Raw genomic sequence first — 25,356 nt, 5'->3', positions numbered from 1 at the left:
ATCTTGGCTAATGTAAATAATGCCACTATAAATATGGGTGTACAAATGTTCCTTTGAGATAATGATTTCCTTTTCTTCAGATATAAATCCAGGTGTGTGACTGCTAAACCGTATGGTAGTTCTATTTTTAATTTTTTTAAAACCTCCATATATTTATTAAATAATAATAAAATATTAAAGAAAAAAGAAAAATAAAATAAAATAAATAATAAATAAAATAAATAATAAAAATAAAAATAATAAATTTATTATTATTTAATAAAAAACATTAAAGGAAAAAGAAACTAATATTTTCCATAATAGCTGCACAAATTTATATTATAATCAACAGTGTACAAGAGTTATATTTTCTTCACATTCTCATCAATACTTGTTATCCCATGTCTTCTGATCATAGCCATTCCAAAAAGTGTGAGCTGATACTTCATTGTGGTTTTGATTTGCATTTCCCTGATGATTAATGATGTTGAGTTATTTTCATGTGTCTCTTGGGCATCTATATGTCTTCTTTGGAAAAATATCTGTTCAGATACTTAAGTTATTGTGATTGTGAATGAATTATTGGTGATTTTTCCATTGAGTTGTAGAAGTTCATTATATATTTTGGATATTAACCTCTTATCAGATATGTAGTTTACAAATATTTTCTCCTGTTCTGTAGATTGCCTCTTCATTCTGTGATTGTTTCTTTTGCTATACAAAAGTGTTTTAGTTTGATGTAGTCCTACTTTTTTCTTTTGTGCTTGTGCTTTTGATATCAAATCCAAAATTATTGCTTAGAGCAACATCAAGATATCCCCCTGTGCTTTCTTCTATGAGTATTATTGTTTTAGGATTTAAGTCTTTAATCCATTTGAATTGATTGGAATTATGGTATTATGGAAATAGGTGATCATTCTTTTGCATAAAGTTACCCAGTTTTCCCAACAGCATTGAAGAAACTATGCTTTTCCCATTGTATATTTTTGGTATCTTTGTCAAAAATCAGTTGACCATATGTAAGTGGGTTTATTTCTGTGCTCTGTATTCTGTTCCATGGAATTATTTACCTATTTTTATGTCAACAACATATTGTCCTGATTACTGTATCTTTGTAATATAGTTTGAAATCAGACTATGTGATGTCTCTAGCCTTGCCCGTCATGCTCAAGATTTCTTTAGCTATTTGCAGTCTTTTGTGGTCTGAAAATTTTAGTGTAGTTTTTAAACATTTTTGTAAAAAATGCCATTGGTATTTCTTTTATTTTCAAATATTTGTTTTAGGAGTAGAATTTAGTGATTCATCACTTACATATAACTCCCAGTGCTCATCATAACAAGTACATTCCTCAACACCCATCACCCATTTACCCATCACCCATTTAACCCAGCCCTCCTACCTCCCTCAATCAACCCTCAGTTTGTTCTCTATTATTAACAGTCTCTTATGATTTGTTTCTCTCTCTTTTCCCTCTCCTTCCCATTTGTTCATCTGTTTGTTTCCTAAATTCAACATATGAATGAAATAATTTGGTATCTGTCTTTCTCTGACTTATTTTACTTAGCATAATACATTCTAGTTTCATCCACACAAAGTACATGTACATACATACACACAACACATTCTTTATCCATTTATCAGTCAACAGACATTTGAGCTCTTTCCATAGTTTGGCTATTGTTGATAGTGCTGCTATAAACATTGGGGTACATGTTTCCCTTCAAATCAGTACTTTTGTATCCTTTGGGTAAATACCAAGTAATAAAATTCCTAGGTCATAGATCTATTTTTTAGCTTTCAAGGAACCCAGGTACTGTTTTCCAAAGTGGCTGCTCTAGTTTCTATTGCCACCAACAGTGTAAGAGGGTTCCCCTTTCTCCACATCTTTGCCAATATCTGTAGTTTCCTGTATTGTTAATTTCAGCCATTCTGACAGGTGTGAGGTGGTATCTCATCATGATTTTGATTTGTATATCTCTGATGATGATTGATGTTGAGCATCTTTTCTTGTGTCTGTTAGCCATCTGGATGTCTTCTTTGGAAAAATGCCTATTCATGCCTTTTGCCCATTTCTTCACTGGATTGTTTTTTGGGTGTTGAGTTTAATAAGTTCTTTATATATTTTGGATACTAACCCTTTATCTGATATGTCATTTGCAAATATCTTCTCCCATTCTGTCAGTTGCCTTTTAGTTTTGCTGATTGTTTCCTTCACTGTGCAGAAGCTTTTTATCTTGATAAGGTCCCAATAGTTCATTTTTGCTTTTGTTTCCCTTGTCTCAGGAGACACATCTAGAAAAAAAAGTTGCTACAACAGCTGTCACAGATATTATTGCCTGTGATCTCTTTTGGGATTTTCATTTTATGCAAAAATTCTAATTCAAAGGGGCACATGCACCCAAATATTTATTGCAGGTCTATTGACAACAGCCAAAGTATGGAAAGACCCCAAATGTCCATTGATGGATAAATGGATAAAGAAGATGTGGTATATATACAATGTAATATTACTTAGCAATCAAAAAGAATAAAATCTTGCCATTTGCAACTACATGGATGGAACTAAAAGGTATTATGCTAATGAAATTAGTCAGTCAGAGAAAAACAAATATCATATGACTTAACTCATATGAGGAATTTAAGGCACAAAACAGATAAACATAAGGGAAGGGAAGCAAAAATAATATAAAAACAAGGAGGGGGACAAAACATAAGAGACTCTTAACTATAGGGAACAGAAGATTGCTGGAGGGATTGTGGGAGGGGGAGATGGGCTAAATGGGAAAGGGACATTAAGGAATCTGCTGGAAGCTGAGCTATCCCCACTTGAGTGGCAAAGCCCGGGCTGTGGACGGATTGGTGACTGCAAGGTGGCCCACCGACAGTGAAGATTCTTGTACTCCTGCTTTTAGGTAGTTTGGCCTTAAAACTACCTGGGGTATTGTCTGTTGGAGAATTGCCCTTGACAGGCCCTCTGGGAACAGAACCAGTAGGAAAGAAAATAAGGTTCTACAAGAAATTGTGTGGCCTTACGTTTAGCCCTTACCATCCCCTATGGATGGACGCCTCATACCTTTGCCAGAAAAAAGGGCCTGTATAAGAGAGACATATGGATTTGAAAACCTCACTCTGGTAACTAAGGAGTGTATCTATGGACACAGGTCACTCTAACCCTTAGGCCCACTTGGCCCCCAGGAGGCATTCCAGATGATGATTGAACCTAGTCAAAGTACAGAATGGTTCATTGGTTGCTAGGTGCACTGTCTCTCTGAGAATGTATAAGGCGTGGGTTTCTAAGGCCCTCTTGGCCCCCTTCCTGACACCTCGGACCCAGGAGAACACTTTTGTTCTTCAAAACCACAAATGGTTCAGGGAAACAACTAAGAGGTCATGTCCTTATAACTGTTCCACTTGAGGTGTTGAGAGATAAATGATCTTTCATGAAAACAGCAAAGCAAATACTTTATAAATTATAGATAAACATAGATACATAATAAAAACAATAAAAGAAATTAATCAATAAGCAAAGGGCAGGAGGTAACGTTATGACAAAACAATCATGTTGTTCCTTATTGGGTGATTATACAAAGGAACAATTTTAGAATTGGGTAATGTTAGAAAAACATAGATGACGTATGTTACAAGAAAATCACTAGTATATATAATGCCACGTTTACTGCAATAAATCGGCCAGCTCAACACGCTGCTGTTGTTTGTGTCCATTTTTATTTTAGTTTTTTATTTTAGCTTTTTATTTTAGTTTTTTATTTTTATTTTTGTTTTAGTTTTGTTTTATTTTCACTTTTTCACCGATGCTGTTCATCCTTCGGGAACCCCTGGACCTGCTGGAGCTGGACTCCAGCAGGAATCTACTCCTGAAATCATTGTCCTATATGCTAACTAACTTGGATGTAAATTAAAAGTAAATAAAGTAAATAATAATAAAAAATACAGAAGGACTGTAATTAATGAAAAGACTCAACTTCAAAAAAAAAGTCCAAACTTTGTGATAAGTAGATCAAAAAGCAGCTATATTGCCTATCTTGTGAAAGTACCATTTTTCTTATTCCATCTTGTTATTACAAATGATATAAGAAATCAAAATTATGTTCTCTAAGAAACTGATCATATAACATCAAGTTTGTTATAAAAATTCACAATCTAGGGAGAATCCTATATATTTTTGTTTTATAAACAGAAAAGGAAAACTATTAAGCATTACCTAATGAAAGCTTGTTTGGTGGATTAATGAGCACATAATTAACTCACTTAAAGCTGAATATTAATTGATATATAGATTGATTGATTAGAATAAAATTATTTTTAAATTGAGAAGGGCTGCCCTACATTTGAATTTCTTATCTTCTTTTAACAACAGAACTAGAGCTGAAATACTTTAACTCTTAGGCTGTGTTTTACTTGCCCAAACATCATAAATTTCTACTTACCTATTACTTTGTTTAAATCTAATTGAAGTATTAGATCACTAATTGATGGATTAATTGCTGGAATATCTGCCATATCTGGAAGTTCTGAAGCTACTTCAGTTTTGACTGGAATAATAAGATTGCCAAATTAGTTGATTTAAAACTAAAATTTTATTTACAGTAAAATTATAGCACATAAAAACAATTAGAAATATTTTACCATATAGTTATTCAGCCTTATTTTTTTTAAGTTCGTTCACTTGTTTGTTTGTTTGTTTGTTTGTTTGTTTTTAGCATGAGCAGGGGAGGGGCAAAGAGAGAGAGAGAGAGAGAGAGAGAGAATCCCAAGCAGGCTCTGTGCTGTCAGTGCAGAGCCTGATTTGGGGCTCTATCTCATGAGCCTGAGATTATTACCTGAGCTGAAATTAAGAGCTGGACCCTTAACTGAGCCATCTGAGGTGTCTTTAGCCTTATTTTTTTTGTTTTGTTTTTATTTAAATTCCAGTTAGTTAATATTAGTTTCAGGTGTACAATTCAGTGATTTAACACTTACATACAACACGCTGTGCTCATCACAAGTACACCCCTTAACCTTATTTACTTCACAATTTAACATACATTATCCAATTGAATACAAACATGTCTAATAATTTTTAAAACTTTATCAAATAGTTACCATATGTCAGATAATATACTAAGCATTTTTCAAATATCATCTCTTTTAATCATCACAATAATTCTAGGAAGTAGGTATTTCATTCCCATCTAATAGATAAGGGAAGTAGAGCTGAGAAAGATTACGAATATTTTGGAAGTTCATATTCTCAAGTGCAAAATCTTGAAATGAATTTTGTTCTTTTAGAATCCAAAACCTAGTCTCTAGATAGTAGACTCAAAGGTCTACCTGGACTAAGCATGCAATGTGAGTGAAATGACCTGGTGATGTTTGGAGTGGCATGAATAACAGAAGTGAAATGGAGAGTATACATTTATTAAAAATAAAAAGCTATTACTCCAATTGACTGTTACAAATGCAGGCCTGGTGTTCCTGGGTCATCAACATTCTCAAGGGAATCCAGAAATGTAGATATTTGCAAGGGATTCCAAGATTGTAAAATATTTTCAAGTAATAAAAAAGTTTTATGCATGTTTGTAGGACAAAGGAAATCATCAGCTATTGTCACAAAAGAATTACCTAATTTTAGAAAAGAATTAATTCTAACATATGGGTAGGATTTAAGAGCCAATAACTAGGTTATATTTCTTTGTTAAACATCATTATTTACCTACCAGTATATCTATCATCTAGTAACAGGAAAATAAGATTTAAAATCTTGAGGAAATCAGCACTTTCAAAAACAATACCAATGAGCAAAATATACCAGAAAAAGTGGAAAGAACAATTAAAAATTAAAATTCACAATTAAGCTAACCTTTTCAAAAGTTACAGGCCCACATATTTTAATGTGTGGGAGGGATTCTTTATATTACATCCTATGCCATAGCACATAAAAAGAGAATTTATTTTTACAAAGTCAAAAAAGTCCCTGCAAGGGTATTAACATTGACAGACATAATTGGCATAGGGATATAAAAATACTACACAGAAAAAAAATATATATAATATAAATTAATTTATAGTAATTTCATAGTAGGTCTTCAAATACTTGTATGTATGATACACTTATAGTATATCTCAATTCAGACTACCTGCATTTAAAGTGCTCAATATTTGTATGTGGCTAGTGGCGGCCACATTAACAGTACTGATTTAGAATAAAAATGCAAAAATCTTAAATTAATAAGTAAGGAAATAGAATTGAGAATTATTAAAAAAACAGCATGGCATCATCTAGTAGGGTTCATTCCCAAAATACAAGTTAGGTCATCTATAATATAGTTATTATAATAATGGTTCTCAAGAGAAATGATGGAAGATTATCTTAAGGTAAATATAACTTACAAAACTTAAACATACATTCCTTTTTAAATTTCCCCAAATTTATAGAGATATAATTGCCATATAATATTGTATAAGTTTAAGGTTTACAGTTTAATAATTTGACACACTTATATATTGTAAACTGAATACCACAATGTTAACATGTCTATCACCTTACATATATGCATAAAATAGATAAATATATTAGCACATATATAAACAAGTATATGTAATAAGTATATATAAATATACACTGTTTAGTCTTTAATATATAAAATATATAATATAAGTAAAATATATTACATTTATAGTGACAACATTTAAGATGTACTTTCTTAGGAATTTTCCAGTATAGAGTATGGTTACCTATAGTCACCATGCTGTATATTACATCGCAAGAACTTATTAATCTTATAAATTGAAGTTTGTAATCTTTGACCAACATTTCCCCATTTCTTCTACTCTCAGGCCCCTGGCAACCACTATTATACTCTATGTTTCCATGAGTTAGCACTTTCTGATGACATATATAAGTGGAATAATACAGTACTTGACATTCCTGTTTGACTTATTTCACTTAGCATAATAGTTTCAAGGTCTATCCATGTTGTTTCAAAGAAAATCTTCTTTTTTATGGCTGAATAATATTCCACTTTATATATTTACCACATTTCCTTTATCCATTTATTTGCCAAAAAGATACATAGATTTTTTTCCTTATTTGGCTAAGGTGAATAATGCTGCAATGAACGTGGGAGTGTAGATATCTCTTTAGGGTTCTGATTTCATTTTCTTCAGATACATACCTAGAAGTTATGCTCAATCACATAATAATTCTATTTATTTTATTTTATTTATTTATTTTTTAGTAACCTCCATATTGTTTTCCATTGGAGGTATCAATTTACATTCCCACCAAAGGTGCATACAGGTTCCCTTTTCTCCACATCCTCACCAGCACTTGTTATTTTTTGTCTCCTTAATAATAACCATTCTAACAGGTGTGAGATGATATCTTATTGTGATTTTGATATGTATTTCCTTGACAATTAGTTACATTCAGTATCTTTTCACCTACCTGCTTGTGATTTGAATGTTTTCTTTGGAAAAATGTATACATTCAGGTCCTCTACCCAGTTTTAATTGGATTAGTGTTAATGCTATTGAGTTATATGATATATTTTAGATATTGACCTCTTATACAATATGCAGTTTATAAATATTTTTTCCTATTCTTCAGGTTTCCTTTTCATTTTGCTGATTGTTTCTTTTACTGTGCAGATTTTAAGTTTGGTTAGTCCTACTTGCTTTTGTTGCTTGTGCTTTGGGTATCTTACCTAAAAAGTCATTGCCAAAATCAATATCAAGGAGCTTTTTCCCTGTCTTCTAGGAGATTCTTCTAAACTGTCACAGTTTATTCTTTAATCCATTTTATGTTGATTTTTGTATATAAGGGATCAATTTTATTCTTTTTCATGTGGATATTCATGTTTTCCAACACAATTTATTTCCTCATTGAGTATTCTTGGCTTCCTTGCATAATATTAGTTGACTGTATCTGGCATAGGTTTATTTCTGAACTCTTGGTTCCATTACATTTGTCTATGTGGCTGTGTTTTATGCCAGTTTTGATTACAATAATTTTGTAGTATATAGTTTAAAATCAGGAAGACTGATGCCTGGAAATTTGTTCTTCTTTCTTAAGATAGCTTTGGCTATTTGTAGATTTTTTCTTTCTTTCTTTCTTTCTCACACAATTTTTATGATATATTTTCTATTGCTGTGGAATTGCCATTCATAGTGACCACATTAAATCTGTAGATGGCTTTGGGTTGTATGGGTATTTTAACAATATTAATTCTTCTGGGTTTTAAGGAAAGATGACAGCTGAGTAGGAGGACCCTGGGCTCACCTCTTCCCACAAATACAACTTAAATAACTATCAAACATCCTAAATATTCCAGAAACCAACCTGAAGATTGACAGAACAAATTCACAAGAGGGAAGAAAAAGCCCATATAAAAGAAGGTAGGAAGTATGCAGAATTGGTTTAGGGGAGAAATGAATTATGGGTGTTGCAGACGGGAGGGAGCTGTGGTTACAGAGAAGGTTGAGAGAGAAAGGAAACACATGAGATTGCACAAGGAGAATGTTTTCCCAAATCCACTGGCTTGGAAAATTAGAGGGGCTGAATTTTGTGAGTTATTGCAATCAGTGTACCTTAAAGCCTGGAAAGTTTTTTTTTTAATATTTATTTATTTTTGAAAGAGAGAGAGTGAGAACCAGTGGCAGAGGGACATAGAGAGTGGAACAGAGGATCCTAAGTAGGCTGCCAGCTGACAGCAGAGAACCCAAAACAGGTCTCAGACTCATGAACTGTGAGATGGTGACCTGAGCCAAATTCAAACACACTTAACCGACTTAGCCACCAGGTGTCCTTAGAGCCTAAAGTTTTAAAGGTCAGTGGACTTTGCTAGCAAAGAGCTCAGAGGACGCTGCACTGCTCCTGGAGGGAAGGCAGGGAAACAACCTGGAGGCAGAGAACTTGGAAACAGTGATCAGAAGAACACCTGGGGCACAGAGGAGAGAGATTATTTGCTTTTCTCAGAGTGTGTCAGTGAGAGGCAGCACTCATGGTAACACCTCTCCAGGAACAAAGGAATTGGCTGGCACAATTTCCCAATTTCCTTCCCTCAGCATACCTGTGGGAAGCAGCACAGCATTAACATTGGCTGCCTAACTTTATACACCAAGCCCTATGCTGGTGGGACTGCCGTTCTCAGTTGAACTTGCCTTAGACAGTGTGGTGGGTCCCTCCCCCAGAAACCAGTACAAATCTCTGCCCATACCATGTCTCCCAACCAGAGAGTTCTGTAGGCTTTCAGTTCTGGTAGAGGTGGTGTCAGGCCTCATTTCACAAACAGACCAAGCACACCTAGTTAAAACCCACTACATTCAGGCAAAGGACCAAACACTGCCCACAGCAGGCAAGGAGAATCTCTTCATATGACAAACAGAGCAGCCAAAACACAACAGCAAAGTACACACAACACACAGTAGGGACATTTCCAGAAGTGACAGGCCCTAGGCAATACATGACCTCTTATTCATAATGTCAGAAGCAGTAGACATAACTAGCTTTTCTAACAAATAGAACAAGGCAGAGACTGAGACAAAGTGCCAGGATGGAGGTATTCATCCCAAATGCAAGAGCAAAATACAGTCATGGCCAGAGATCTAAGCAAAACATATAGAAGTAACATTCCTAATGGAGAATTTAAGGCAACAATCATAAGGATATTCACTAGGCTTGAGAAAGGAAGACATGAATAAGACCCATACCACAGAGATAAAAGAGGTAAAAAAAAAATTCAAGATTAAGACAGCAATAAGCAAATTAGAAACATGCTTGAGGCAGAGGAATGAATTATTAACAACAGAAGACAAACTATTAGAAATTAATGAAGTTGAACTGAAAAGAGAAAGAAGAATTATGCAACATAAGTATAGACTTAGGAAATTCAGAGACTCCATCAAACATAATAACATTTGTATAATAGGAGCTCCCAAAGAAGAGCAAGAAGAGGGGGCAGAAAATTTATTTGAAGAAATAATAGCTGAAAACTTCCCTAATCTTGGGAAGGAAACAGATATCCAGGTCCAGGAGACACAGAGAACTCCCATCAAAAGCAACAAAAGAGACCAACACCAAGACATATTGTAATTAAATTTCCAAAATATAGTGATAAAGAAAAAAACCTTAAAAGCAACAATACAAAAGAAATCCTTAACTTACAAGGGAAGACCCATAAAGCTAGCTGTAGATTTCTCAACAGAAACTTGGCAAGACAGAAGGGAGTGACATGATATATTCAAAGTGCTGAATGGGAAAAATCTGCTGCCAATAATATTTCACCAGCAAGTCTACAATTCAGAATAGAAAGAGAGGTAGAGTTTCCCAGACAAACAAAAACTAAAGATGTTTGTGAGCAATAAAGCAGCCGTCCGGAAATATTAAAGGGGACTCTTTGATAGGAAAGGAGAGACTAAGAGTGACAAAACAAGAAAGTATCAGAGAAAATATCCAGAAATGATGACAAAACAACTAACAAAATCACAATAAACACATATATATTAGTAATTACTTTTAATGTAAATGGGTTAAATGCTGCAATCAAAAGACATAGGGTGTAAGAGTGGATTAAAATCAAGACCAACTACATGCTGCCTACAAGAGACTCATTTTAGACCTAAAGACACCTGTACATCGAAAGAAAGGGGATGGAGAAACATCTACCACACAAATGGATATCAAAAAGAGTAGCAATACTTCTATTAGACAAACTAGACTTTAAAACAAAGACTGTAACAAGAAACAAAGAAGGGCACTACACAATACAACAAGAAGATCTAACATTGTGAATATTTATGTACCAAGCATGGGAACACTGAACTATATAAAATAATAACAAACTATTGAAATAATAGGAGGGGAGTTTAGCACCTCATTTACATCACAGGACAAATCATCTAAACATAAAATCAACAAAAAGCAAAGGCTTTGAATTCTTTTCAATTGCACACGGAACGTTCTCCAGAATAGATCACATATTAGGTCACAAAACAGGCCTGAATAAAATACAAAACCTTTGAAGTCATACCATGCACCTTTTCTGACCACAACACTATGAAACTAGAAGTCAATCACAAGAAAAAAATCTGGAAAGATCAAAAATACATGCAGATTAAACAACATGCTACTAAAATATTAATGGATCAAACAGAAAAGAAAAAAAAGTACATGAACTTTTTTCCATTGGATATTATTTCCTTGTTTGTTAAAAACCAATTAACTATATAGTTGTGGGTTCATTTCTGGGTTTTCTATTCTGTTCTTTTGATCTATGTGTTTGTCTTTGTGCCATTATCATACTGCTTTGATCAATATAACTTGAAGTCTGGAGTTGTGATTCCTCCGTTTTTGCTTTTGTTTTACCAAATTGTTTTGGCTATCTGGAGTCTTTTGTGGTTCTATACAAATTTTAGAATTGTTTGTTATAGCTCTGTGAAAAATGTTGGTGGTATTTTGATAGGGATTGCATTAAATGTATATTTTAGATTTATTTTGGGAAATAAATACATTTTAAAAATATTTGTTCTTCCAGTAAATGAGATGGGTTGTTTTTCCATTTATTTGTGTCATCTTCAATTTCTTTCATTAGTGTTTTATCATTTTCAGGGTATAGATCTTTTACCTCTGGTTAGGTTTATTCCTATACTCAGTCCATCTGTGTTGTTTCTTAAATCGCTACATTGTTTACCCGAAACTAAGTTTACCTGAAACTTGCCCTGTAAGTTAACTAAGTGGAATTTGAATAAAAACTTAAAAAACAAAACAACTCCACTTTCAATTGCACCAACAAAAGGAATAAAATTCCTAGGAATAAACTTAGCCAAGAAGGTAAAAGACCTTCACTACGAAAATCATAAAACATTGATAAAAGTAACTGAAGACGACACAAGTAATGATGTTCCACTCAAATTGGGAGAACTAATATTGTTAATTTAAATGTCCATACCATGCAAAGTAATCAACCAATTCAATGCAATCCCTATCAAAATACAAATAGCATTTTTCACAGGACTAGGAGAAAGTATCTTAAAATTTGTATGGAACCACAAAAGACAGAATATCAAAGCAATCTTGAAAAATAAAACAAAGCTGGGGGTATCACAATCCGAGATTTCAAGATACACTACAAATCTGTAGTAATCAAGACAGTATAATATTGGCTCAAAAAGACACATGGATCGCTAGAACAGAATAAAGAGTCCAGAAATAAACCCACTCTTTTATGGTCAATTAGCCTATGACAACAGAAGCAAGAATATCCAATGGGCAGAAAGAATGTCTTCAACAAATGGTGCTGGAAAACCTGAACAGCTACATGCAAAAGAGAGAATTTGGTCTACTCTCTCTCACCATACACAATACACTCAAAATAGATTCAAGACCTAAATGTAGACCTGAAACTGTAAAATTCCTAGAAGAAAACAGGCAGTAATCTCTTTGACATTAGCCATAGAAACATTTTTTTTAGATATATATCCTTAGACATGGGAAAGAAAAGCAAATTTAAGCTGTTGGACTATAACAAATAACCACTTTTTACAACACAGGAAATCATCAACAAAACAAAAAGTCACTCTACTGATTTGGAGAAGATATTTGCAAATGTTATATCTGATACAGGGTCAATATCCAAAATATATAAAGTATTTATACAACTCAACGCCAAGAAAACAAATAATCCAATTAAAAGTGGGCTCGGAACACGAACAAACATTTTTCCAAAGAAGACATACAGATGGCCAACAGACACATGAATAGATGCTCAACATCACTAATCATTAGGGAATTGTAAATCAAAGCCACAATGAGATATCATTTCACATCTGTCACAATGGCTTAAGTAAAAAATACAAGAAACAAAACGTGGTAGTGAGGATGTGGAGAAAAAGGAACCCTTGTTCACTGTTGGTAGGTATACAAGTTGGTGCAGTCACCATACAAAACAATTTGGAGGTTCCTCAAAAAATTAAAAATCCAATAATGCCACCATTGGGCTTATTTGCACCCCTATGTTTATTATAGTATTATTTGAAATATCCAAAATATGGAAGTAACCCAAGTGTGCATCAAATGATGAATGGATAAAGAGATGGTGCACACGCACACACACACACACACACACACACAATGGAATATTGTTCAGCTGTAAAAAGAATGAAATCTTGCCATTTGAAACAATATGGATGGATCTAGAGGTTATTGCTAAGTGAAATATGTCAGTCAGAGAAAGACAAATACCATATTATTTCACTCATATGTGGATTTTAAGAAACAAAACATGCAAGCAAAGAAAAAAGAGATAAATAAAAACTAGACTCTTAAACATAGAGAACAAACTTGTGGCTGCCTTGGGGAGGGGTGGGTGGATGGGTGAAATAGTTGAAGAGGATTAAGAGTATACTAATTGTGATGAACAGTGAATAACGCATAGAATTGTTGAACTATTTTATTGTACACCTAAAACTAATAAAATGCTGTATGATAATTATAATTTAATTAAAAATATACATATTAACAAAAAAAGAATGAGTCTTGGATTTGGGACATTTCTCACCAAGAGAGATAGTACTCATACAAACTGTGCCAGGCTTACCACACTGTGTGAAAATTATCTTTCCTTTTTCTGCACTCAATGAATGATCAATATGTCTTTGGAGATTGTGAGTCATATGGAACCTAGACAACTCCAGTGTTTTATCTGTCCTCTGACCAGATGGGACTGTTCCTTCTACTGTGGCACAGGAGGAATGTACATACGAAAACTGCTTGCCATCAGCCACTGGAAAAGACTCACTGACCATGGAACACTAAGCTGCACTACTGAAGCTAATCTTGCTTAGTCTCTCTATGTACGTAAAGTGTTGTTCCATTCAGTGCTTGACTGCATTGTGTTTTCATTAGCAACTCTCATGTCAAATGACATGGAAAAAAGTGTTTGCAGTTCTCCTCTGGGTTTAGTAACTGGTGAACAGTACCCTATACCCTTCGGATTAATAACCAGTATTCTATATTTTACTGATCTAATGTTTCCTTTTTCAGTCATAAAACTCATAAGACTCATCACAGTTAGATGAGTCCTTCCTTTTTTTCTTGGTTGTCCAGCTAAAAGTTTGTAAATTTAGTTTATGTTTTAAAAAATCCAATTCTTTGTTTTATTGATTTGTTTCTAATGTCTTTCCAGTTTCTATTTCATTTATTTCAGCTATCATTTTTATTATTTCCTTCCTTCTGCTAATTTGGGGCTTCAAACATCTGCTAATTTGGGGCTTCAAAAAAATTTGGGGCTTCTTCTTTTACTAATTCCTTGTAGAATAAAGTTAGATTATTCATTTCAGATCTGTCTTTTCTCTTAATGTAAATATCTACAACTCATAAGTTTTTGTATGTTGTTTTTCATTTTTATTGGTCTCAAGATGCTTTCTGATTTACCTCTTTTTTTTTAATTTTAACGTTTATTTATTTTTGAGACAGAGAGAGACAGAGCATGAACAGGGGAGGAGCAGAGAGAGAGGGAGACACAGAATCTGAAACAGGCTCCAGGCTCTGAGCGGTCAGCACAGAGCCCGACGCGGGGCTCGAACTCACGGACTGTGAGATCATGACCTGAGCCAAAGTCGGATGCTTAACCGACCGAGCCACCCAGGCACCCCTCTGATTTACCTCTTGATTGGTTGTGCAGGAATGTGCTGCCTAATTTTCATATACTTGTAAAATTTTCCACTTTTTCCATTATTGATTGTTATCTTCATACTATTCTGGTCATTAAAAATATTTAATATGATTTCAATATTCTTAAATTTGTAGCCCAACATATGATCTATCCTGAAGAATGCTTCCTGTGTTCTTAAGAATAATGTGTATTCTGCGCCAGTCAGAGTGGTCAAAATGAACAAATCAGGAGACTACAGATGCTGCCGAGGATGTGGAGAAACAGGAACCCTCTTGCACTGTTGGTGGGAATGCAAATTGGTGCAGCCACTCTGGAAAACAGTGTGGAGGTTCCTCAGAAAATTAAAAATAGACCTACCCTATGACCCAGCAATAGCACTGCTAGGAATTTACCCAAGGGATACAGGAGTACTGATGCATAGGGGCACTTGTACCCCAATGTTTATAGCAGCACTCTCAACAATAGCCAAATTATGGAAACAGCCTAAATGCCCATCAACTGATGAATGGATAAAGAAATTGTGGTTTATATACACAATGGAGTACTATGTGGCAATGGGAAAGAATGAAATATGACCCTTTGTAGCAACGTGGATGGAACTGGAGAGTGTGATGCTAAGTGAAATAAGCCATACAGAGAAAGACAGATACCATATGTTTTCACTGTTATGTGGATCCGGAGAAACTTAACAGAAACCCATGGGGGAGGGGAAGGAAAAAAAAAGAGGTTAGAGTGGGAGAGAACCAAAGCATAAGAGACTCTTAAAAACTGAGAACAAACTGAGGGTTGATGGGGAGTGGGAGGGAGGGGAGGGTGGGTGATGGGTATTGAGGAGGGCACCTTTTGGGATGAGCACTGGGTGTTGTATGGAAACCAATTTGACAATAAATTTCATATATTGAAAAATAAATAAATAAATTATTTACACCCTTTAAAAAAAGAATAATGTGTATTCTGTTGCTTTTATATGTAAAGTTCTGTATATATCTGTTAGGTATATTTGGTTTACAGTGTTATTTAAGTCCTTATTTTCTGTATCTATCCAATGTCGGAAGTAAGTATTGAAGCCCCTTACTGTATTGTATCTCTATGTATTTCTCCCTATAAAATTTTTCTTCATATCTGCTTTAGTATAAAGGTATGTACATGTATAATTATTATTATATCTTCTTTCTAAAATTACCCCTTTCTCACTATTCACTGATCTTCTTTGTCTATTTGGACTAATTTCAACTGAAAGTCTATTTTATGTAATATAAATGTAGCCACTCCTGTTCTGATTTCTTCTGCTTGACATTTGTGTGGAGTTTTCCATCAATTTACTTTGGGTTGATGAGTATCCTTAAAGCTAAAGTGAGTCTCTTGTAGGCAGCATATTGATGGATTTTTAAAAATCCATTCATCCAGTCTCTGCTTTTTGACTGTATATTTTAGTCCATTTATGTTTAAAGCAGTTATTGAGAAGTAAGTTTTTGTTTCAATTATGTTATTTTCCTGCTGTCTCTCTTCTTAAAGTTTTATTTAAATTCCAGTTAGTTAACATACAGTGTAATATTAGTTTCAGGTGTACAATATAGTGATTGAACACTTCAATATAACCCCAGGTGCTCACCACAACAAGTGATTCCCACCCACCTATTTGATCCCCATCACCTATTTAACCGATCCCCTCACCCACCTCTGATAATCGTTAGTTTGTTCTCTGTAGTTAAGAGTCTGTTTTCTGATTTGCCTCTCTCTTTTCCTTTTGCTCATCTGTTTTGTTTCTTAAATTCCACATATACAAGTGAAATATGGTATTATGTCTTTCTCTAACTTATTTTGCTTAGCATAATACCTTCTTGCTCCATCCTAAATATTAATCAGCAGTTAAATTCAATTCTACCAATAATAAAATGTATTATATTATTAGTGCACATTTTGAAACTGTACAGAAACAGGACATATATTTCCTTTTTAAAATTCTTTAAATGTTTTTATTTAGTTTTGAGAGAGAGAGAGAGAGAGAGAGAAGGGGAGGGGCAGAGAGAGGGAGACACAGAATCCACAGCAGGCTCAAGGGTCCAAGCTATTAGCACAGAGTTTGACACGGGGCTCGAACCCACTATCCGTGAGATCATGACCTGAGCTGAAGTTGGACGCTTAACCAACTGAGCCACCCAGGCGCCCCACATGACATATATTTCTATGGAATAAAATGCACACATGAAAATAAGATTAATGGTTAACTCTTAAGGGACAAAAGATAACTTGAAATCATGGTGACAGTCAAATGATGGGGATTAGGTGGGTATGTTTAGTTTTACATGTAATATTCTAATGTTAAGATGAAGAATACAGTATATAATATTTATGTACCCACAAAGATAGATAAGTGATACATAGATGAAGAAGATGATGATGATGACTGACTGACAGATAGATAGATAGATAGATAATAGATAAATAGACAAAATAAAGGCCTAGAAGCCATTGAAGCAACAGAGGCTAGTTTCTGGGTCTGGGTGGTAAGCATATTAGTTATTGCTGTTTTCTTTGTACAATTTGTATTGTTCATTTGCCATAATAATAAAAGATAACAAAGATGAGCATGTCTGGAGTAAAGATGAGTTTTTCTTTTAAAATATTGAGTTCTTGGAGCCTGTGGATTCCAAAATACCTACTGCATAGTCAGGTATGACTGTATAGAGAAGGATGTCCAGCCAGCATTGTACATGCAGCTGAGACTTAACTAAAAGTTCTAGAACTGGCTCCACTTTCTATAATTCAGAGGGCTTTACCCAAATTTACCCTGATATAATGAGTGAGCAATTGTGAGGAAAAGAAAATGGGCCTTTAGAATTGAGGATTATAAAGTGAAATAATAATTAAATAATCACTAAAATCAATATATAAATAGTGTTAATGAATACAGACTTTAAAACAAATTCCTAGTAGAAAAAGAAATCCTACATTCAAATCTTGGCTCTTCTTAGAATCTATGTGATTATATTAGTTAAGTCATTTAACCATTTTAAGTTTTCTTTAATCCTCTATCTATAAAATGGGATCCCATAGTGTCTGGTGCATATTAAACATCTCAATAAATTGTAACTATTGCAATTGCTACTTTTATAAAGGGAGGGTAAGAAGAAGATAAGGCTAGATGGGTCTAATTAAAATGATTAAGATAAACTGAGTTCTATAATAAAGGCAGAAGAAATCTGTTGAGATGACATATAATGAATTTTTCTTTTTAGTTTTATGTTGATAAAAATATCTGTAATTAAGCAATGAGAATAATGACCTATATCATAATTTATTTAGCCTAGTATATGTACTATTATATGTTTTGTTATCTATCATGTTACTGACATTATATAAACTTTCTTTTCTTAGACTCTGGGACGTTATAGTGTTATTTTTAAAGATCCTTTCTTCTTGCTATATAAAAATTATGACAGGAAATATGATTATTACCTATGCTTATATAAAATCTCAGGGAGGAGCTAAGATGGTTGAGTAGGAGGACCTTAGGTTTGCCTCATCCCTTGAACACAGCTAGATGAATATCAAGTCATTCTGACTACACAAGAAATCAATCTGGAAACTGAAAGAACAAACTGCACAAATAGAGGGAGAGAAAAGGTCATATCCTGGAAGGTAGGAGGTGTGGAGACATGGTTTGGAGGAGAAATGGATCATGGGTGCTGCAGAGGGAGGGAAACCTGGTCATGGAGAGAGGAGAGAGGGAGAGAGAAAGAGAAAGAGAAGGAAGAGGAGGAGGAGGAGGAGGAGGAGGAGAGAGGAGCACATAGGGGGTTGGACAAGGAAAACACTTTTTCAAAAACACTGACTGGGAAAGTGAGAAGGGCTGATTATCAAGAGTTTTACAACCAGCTGGGCCCAAAGACTGGAGTTTTAGAGGTCTGTAGCATGGCTGGTGTGGAACCCTGAGGGCACTGCAATGCCCCTATGGAAAAAGAGGGCAAATAGCCCACAGTGTGACCTGTGGTTACCCTGGGGTCACCAGGGAGCATCCCAGCATATCTAGAAGAGGTGGCATTGCCTCTCTAGGGATCAAAGAGCCAGTGGGTACCATTTACTGCCCCTCCCTCAGGATATGTGCAGAGACACCTGCTGAGGGTGGCTAACCTGCACACTGGCTTTTTGCTGTGATTTACTTCAAACTCCATACCTCTGGTGCTTTGGTGAAACTGCCCTTCTGGAACAAACTTGAGCAACCCCAGAGTGGTGAGATCCTCCCCCAGAGCAACAGCACAGGTCCCCACCATGACAGGTCCATAAAGTTTGGAGTTTAAAAACTCTACCAGCCTGCGTGGGATAGACCCCAAGGGTCTACCAGGAGGGCAGATGGCCCAGACCCAGACAGGTTGAAGGCAGCAATCTGAGTGATGCCTGTGACACACAAGGGAATATTGCCCTTCTGAGAGGGCTTCTCAAAGGTGCCAGCTTCCCTCTCTTGGGACTGAGGAGCTTGCTGGTGCCAGTTACCTATCCCACCCATTAGCATATACTAACCTCAGTAAACAGCACAGCACCAACAGTGGCAGCCTAAACCATTTATGCCAAGCTCCACCCCCTGCACTGTGCAGGTTCTGCTTTTTGTGGCCAACTGTACCTGACAACAAGAGCAGTGGGTTCTTCCCCCAGAAGACCAGCACAACCCCTCTGCCCACCCCCAACAGGCACATGTTCACTGACTATAGAGTTCTACAAAGCTTCAGCTCTAGTGGAAACAGCATTAGGTCTCTTAACAAGCAGACCAGAGTACAACTAGTAAAAACTCACCACTCTGGCCAAGGTCCAGTCTCCCCCCAGCAGGTAAGTAGAAACTGCATTGGACTGACCTGAGAGAAAGAAAGGCCAAAAAACAGCAGCAGAGTTCACATAGCATACACCAGAGACACCTCCTAAAGTGCCAGGCCCTGGACACTAAAAGACCTCTTCCTCATAAAGCCACTACTTTCAGGAGCAGGAAATATAACAGGTTTTCATAACACAAAGATGAAGACAGAGACCTAGACAAAATGCAAAGATGGAGGAATTCATCTCCAAAGAAAGAACAAGAAATGGCTATGTACAGGGATCTAATATAAACAGATATAAGTAATATGCATGATCCAGAATTTAAAAAAACGTTTTAATGTTTATTTATTTTTGAGAGACAGAGACAGAACATTTGCTGGGGAGGGGCAGAGAGAAAGAAGACACAGAATCTGAAGTAGGCTCCAGGCTGTGAGCTGTCAGCACAGAGCCTGATGTGGGGCTCGAACTAACAAACTGTGAGATCATGACCTGAGCTGAAGTTGGACACTTAACTGACTGAGCCACCCAGGAACCCCTGCATGATCCAGAATTTAAATCAACAATCATAAAGATAATAGCTGGGCTTGAGAAAATCATAGAAGACACCGGAGAGTATCTTACCACAAAGAGAAAAGACTTAAAAATTAGGCAAAAACAAAAATACAATAACCAAGATTCAAAAATGACTAGATATAATAACCACAAGGATGAAGTAAGAGAGGAAGGAATAAATGATATAGAAGATAAAATTATGGAGAAATGAAGCTGAAAAAAAGAGGGATATAAAAATATTGCATCATGAATGTAGACTTAGAAAACTCAGTGACTCCATAAAACATAATAACATTCATATTGTATAGGTTCCAGAAGAAGAGAAGTAAAAGTTGGCAGAAGGCTTATATGAGAAAATTATAGCTTAAAACATCCCTAATCTGGGGAAAGAAACAGACATCCAAATCTGGGAGGCACAGAGAACTCCCATCAAAATCAACAAAAGCTGGTCAACACCAAGACATATCATAAAGTTGCAAAATATAGAGATAAAGAAAAAATCCTAAAAGCAACAAGACAAAAGAATTCCCTTCTTACAAGGGAAGTCAATAAGGTTAGCAAAAGATCCCTCCTCAGAAACATGGCAGGCAAGAAGGGAGTGGCAGAAAATATTCAACGTGCTGAAAGGGAAAAATCTGGAACCAAGAATATTCTACCCAGCAAGGCTGTCATTCAGAATAGATGGAGAGATGAAGCATTTCCCAGACAAACACAAACTAAAGGAGTTCGTGACTACTAAACCAGCCCTGCAGGAAACATTAATAGGCATTCTTTGAGTGGAAAGAAAGACCAAAAGCAACAAAGACTAGAAAGCAACAGAGAAAATCTCCAGAAACAATTACTTGACAATAATACAATTACATTAAATTAATATCTATCAATAATTATTCTTAATGTAAATGGAATAAGTGCTCCAATGAAAAGACATAGAGTTTAGGAATGGATAAAAAAAATGAAAACAAAAAAAACAAAATGCTGCCTACCAGAGACTCATTCTAGAACTGAAGACACCTACAGATTGAAAGTGAGAGGCTGAAGAATAATTTAGCATGCTAATGGACATCAAAAGAAAGCCGGAGTAGCCATACTTATATCAGACAAACTAGATTTTAAGCCAAAGACTGTAGCAAGAGATGAAGAGGGACACTGTATCATAATAAAGGTTTCTATCAAAAAAGATCTAACAATTGCAAATATTTATGCCCCCAACTTAGAAGAACCCAAATATATGAAACAATTAATAAAAACATAAAGGAACTCATTGATAATAATAGAATAAGAGTAGGTGACTTTAATATCCCACTAACATCAAGTAAAGATCACTTAAGCAAAAAATCAATAAGGAAACAATGGCTTTGAATGATATTTGGACCAGATGGACTTAAAAGATATAATCAGAACATTTCATCCTAAAGCAGCAGAATACACATTCTTTATAAGTGCACATGGGACATTCTCCAAAACAGATCACATTCTGTGTCACAAATCAAGCATAAATAGTAAAAAAAAGAAGCCTGAGATCATATCATATATATTTTCCAATACACCTCTATGAAACTTCAAGTCAACCATAAGAAAAAATTTGGAGAGACCACAAATACATGGAAGTTAAAGAACATCCTACTAAAGAATGAATGGGACAATCAGGAAATTAAAGAAGAAATAAAAAGTACATGGAAACAAACGAAAATGAAAAAATGATAGTCTAAAACCTTCAAGATGCAGCAAAAGCAATTATAAGAAGGAAGTATATAGCAATATAGGCTCACTTCAAGAAGCAAGAAAAATCTCAAATACACAACCAAACCTTACACTTAAAGGAGCTAGAAAAGCAACAAGAAATGAAGCCTAGGGCCAGCAGAAGAAGGGAAATAATAAAGATTAGAGATGAAATAAATGTATAGAAACAAACAAAAAAGCAAAACAGTAGAACAGATCAAGGAAACCAGGAGCTGGCTCTTTGAAAGAATTAATAAAATTGATAACTCTAGCCAGATTTATCCAAAAAAAGGAGAAAGAACCCAAATAAAAATCACGAAAGAGAGGGGGCGATCACAGAAATAAAATTATAAAAGAATATTATGAAAAATTATATGTCAATAAATTGAGTAATCTGGAAGAAATGGATAAATTCCTAGAAAGATATAAACTACCAGAAAAAACAGGAAGAAATAGAAAATTTGAACAGCCCAATAATCAGCAAAAATATTGAATCAGTAATCAAAAATCTCCCAACAAGCTAAAGTCCAGGGCCAGATGTCTTCACAGGGGAATTCTATCAATATTTAAAGACGAGTTTAAATTTATCATTCTTAAATTGTTGCAAAAAAAAAAATAGAAATGGAAGGAAAATTTTCAAACTCATTCTATGAAGTCAGTATTATTTTAATTCCAAAACCAGACAAAGACCCCACTAAAAAAGAATATTACAGGGGTGCCTGGGTGGCTCAGTCAGTTAAGCATCCGACTTCGGCTCAGGTCATGATCTCGTGGCCTGTGAATTCGAGCCCTGTGTCAGGCTCTGTGCTGACAGCTCAGAGCCTGGAGCCTGCTCAGATTCTGTGTCTCCCTCTCTCTCTGCCCCTCTCCTGCTCATGCTCTGTCTCTCTCTCTCTCTCTCTGTTAAAAATAAACATTTTTTTTAAAAAGTACTGCAGGCCAATATCCCTGATGAACATAGATGCAAAAATTCTAAAGAAAATACTAACAAATCAAATCCAACAGTACATTAAAAGAATTATTTACCATGATCAAGAGGCATTTATTCACCGGCTACAGGGGTGGTTCAATATCTGCAAATCAATCAACGTGGTACAACCAAAATAATAAAAGAAAGGATAAGAATCATGATACTCTCAATAGATGCAGAAAAAACATTTGACAAAATATAGCATCCAGCCTTGATTAGACCTCTCAACAAAGAAAGGACAGAGGAAACATAACTCAACATAATAAAGACCATATGTGAAAGATCCATGGCTAATATCATCTCAAACAGAAAAACTGATAGCTTTTCCCGTATGGTTAGAAATAAGACTGGATGCTCATTCTCACCATTGTTCTTTAACAGTACTGGAAGTTGTAACCTCAGAAATCAGACAACAAAAAGAAATATAAGGCATCCAAATTAGCAAGGAAGGAGTCAAACTTTCACAATTTGCAGATGACATGATATTCTATGTAGAAATTGAAAAGACTCCACCACAAAAGTTGCTAGAACTGACACACGAAATCAATAATGTCACAGGATACAAAGTCAATGTACAGAAATCTGTTGCATTTCTATACACCAATAATGAATCAGCAGAAAGACAATTCAAGGAATTGATCCCATTTACAATTGTACCAAAACCATAAAACACCTAGGAATAAACATAACCTAAGAGGTGATATACCTATACTCTGAAAACTGTAGAAGACTTATGAAAGAAATTGAAGATAACAGAAAGAAATGGAAAAACATTCAAAGCTCATGAATTGGAAGAACAAATATTGTTAAAATGTCTATACTACCCAAAGTAATCCACACGTTTAATGCAATCCCTATCAAAATAATACCAACATTCTTCACAGAGCTAGAACCAACAATCCAAACGTTGTATGCAACCACAAAGGACCCTGAATAGTCAAAGGAATTTTGAAAAAGAAAATCAAAGCTAGAGGCATCACAATTCCAGACTTCAGGTTATATTACAAAGCTGTAGTGATCAAGACAGCATAGGGGTGTCTGGGTGGTTCAGTCAGTTAACCATCCAACTTAGGCTCAGGTCACGATCTCATGGTTTGTGAGTTCGAGCCCCGCATCAGTCTCTGTGCTGACAGCTCAGAGCCTGGAGCCCACTTTGGATTCTGTGTCTCCCTTTCTCTCTGCTCCTCCCCTGCTCACGCTCTGTCTCTCTTCTTCAAAAATAATAAACATTCAAGAAAAACAAAGACAGCATGGTACTGGCACACACACACACACACACACACACCACATAGATCAATGGAACAGAATAGGAAACCCATAAATGGACATACACCTATAGGGTCAACTAATATTCAACAAAGCAGGAATGAATTTCTAATGGAAAAAAGACAGTCTCTTCAACAAATGGTCTTGGGAAAACTGGACAGCAACATGCAAAAGAAGGAAACTGGACTACTTCCTTAAACCAAACACAAAAATAAATTCAAAATGGATGAAAGGCATAAATATAACACAGGATACCATCAAAATCCTAGAGGAGAACACAGGCAGCAAACTGTTTGACATCAGCATAACAACTTCTTACTAGATACATCTCCTGAGGCAAGGGAAACAAAAGCAAACAGGAACCTTTCAGAATTTATCAAAATAAACAAACAAATAAACTTCTGTGCAGGGAAAGAAACAATCAACAAACTTAAAAGGCAACATTTAGAATGGGAAAAGATATTTGTAAATGACATATCTAATAAAGGGTTAGTATCCAAAATCTATAAAGAAATTATAAAAACACCAAAAAAACAAATAACCCGGTTAAAAAACAGGCAGAGGACATGAATAGACATTTTTCCAAAGAAGACATCCATATGGCTAACAGAAACATGAAGATACTCAATCATCAGGGAAATACAAATCAAAACTACAATGAGATATCATATCTCACTTGTCAGAATGGCTAAAATTAACAACACATGAAAGAACAGATATTGGTGAGGATGCGAAGATTAAAGGAATCCTCTTACATTGTATGTGGGAATGCAAACTGGTACAGCCACTCTGGAAAAGAGTATGAAGTTCCTCAAATTGTTAAAAATGGAACTTCTTACCATCCATCAATTGTAATACTACATATTTACCCAAAGGATACAAAAATAGTGATTTGAAGGGATACATGCACCCCAGTGTTCACAATAGCATTATCAACAATAGCCAAATTATGGAAGGAGCCCAAATGTCCATTGACTGATAAATGAATAAAGTAGACATGTATGTATACACAGTGGTATATTAGCCCTAAAAAAGAATGAAATCTGACATTTGCAATGATGGGGATGGAGGCAGACTATACTGTGAAACAAAATAAGTCAGTCAGAGAAAGACAAATTCCATAAGATTTCACTGATATGTGAAATTTAAGAACAAACAGCTGAACATAGTGAGGAAAAAAGAGAGAGGAAAACCATAAAACAGACTCTTAACTATACAGAACAAACTGAGGGTTACTGGAGGGGAGGGTGGCAGGGGGATTGGTTAAATCAGTAATGGGAATTATGAGGGGCATTGGTTGTGATGAGCACTGGGTATTGTATGTAAGTGATGAATCACTAAACTGCATACCTGAAACTAATTCTGCACTGTATGTTAACTAACTGGAA

General features: G+C 35.2%; 1 protein-coding gene across 12 annotated transcripts in view; it reads right to left on the bottom strand.

Moving 5' to 3' along the window:
* The window catches only part of LOC123590304 (coiled-coil domain-containing protein 7-like), a 292,262-nt gene that overhangs the window by 49,278 nt on the left and 217,628 nt on the right, over positions 1 to 25,356 (bottom strand). For 11 of the 12 annotated variants that reach the window (XM_045463300.1, XM_045463308.1, XM_045463304.1 and 8 more), the window contains one exon: positions 4,429 to 4,533. In XM_045463300.1, coding sequence (XP_045319256.1) covers positions 4,429 to 4,533 — 105 coding nt within the window. Of the gene's footprint in view, positions 1 to 4,428; positions 4,534 to 19,443; positions 19,503 to 25,356 lie in introns of all 12 variants that reach the window. The other variant, XR_006708711.1, reaches the window with a different exon arrangement.

The sequence above is a fragment of the Leopardus geoffroyi genome, chromosome B4, assembly GCF_018350155.1.
Source record: "Leopardus geoffroyi isolate Oge1 chromosome B4, O.geoffroyi_Oge1_pat1.0, whole genome shotgun sequence".
Taxonomy (NCBI): Eukaryota; Metazoa; Chordata; class Mammalia; order Carnivora; family Felidae; genus Leopardus; species Leopardus geoffroyi.
This window is presented reverse-complemented; position numbering and strand designations above follow the sequence as displayed.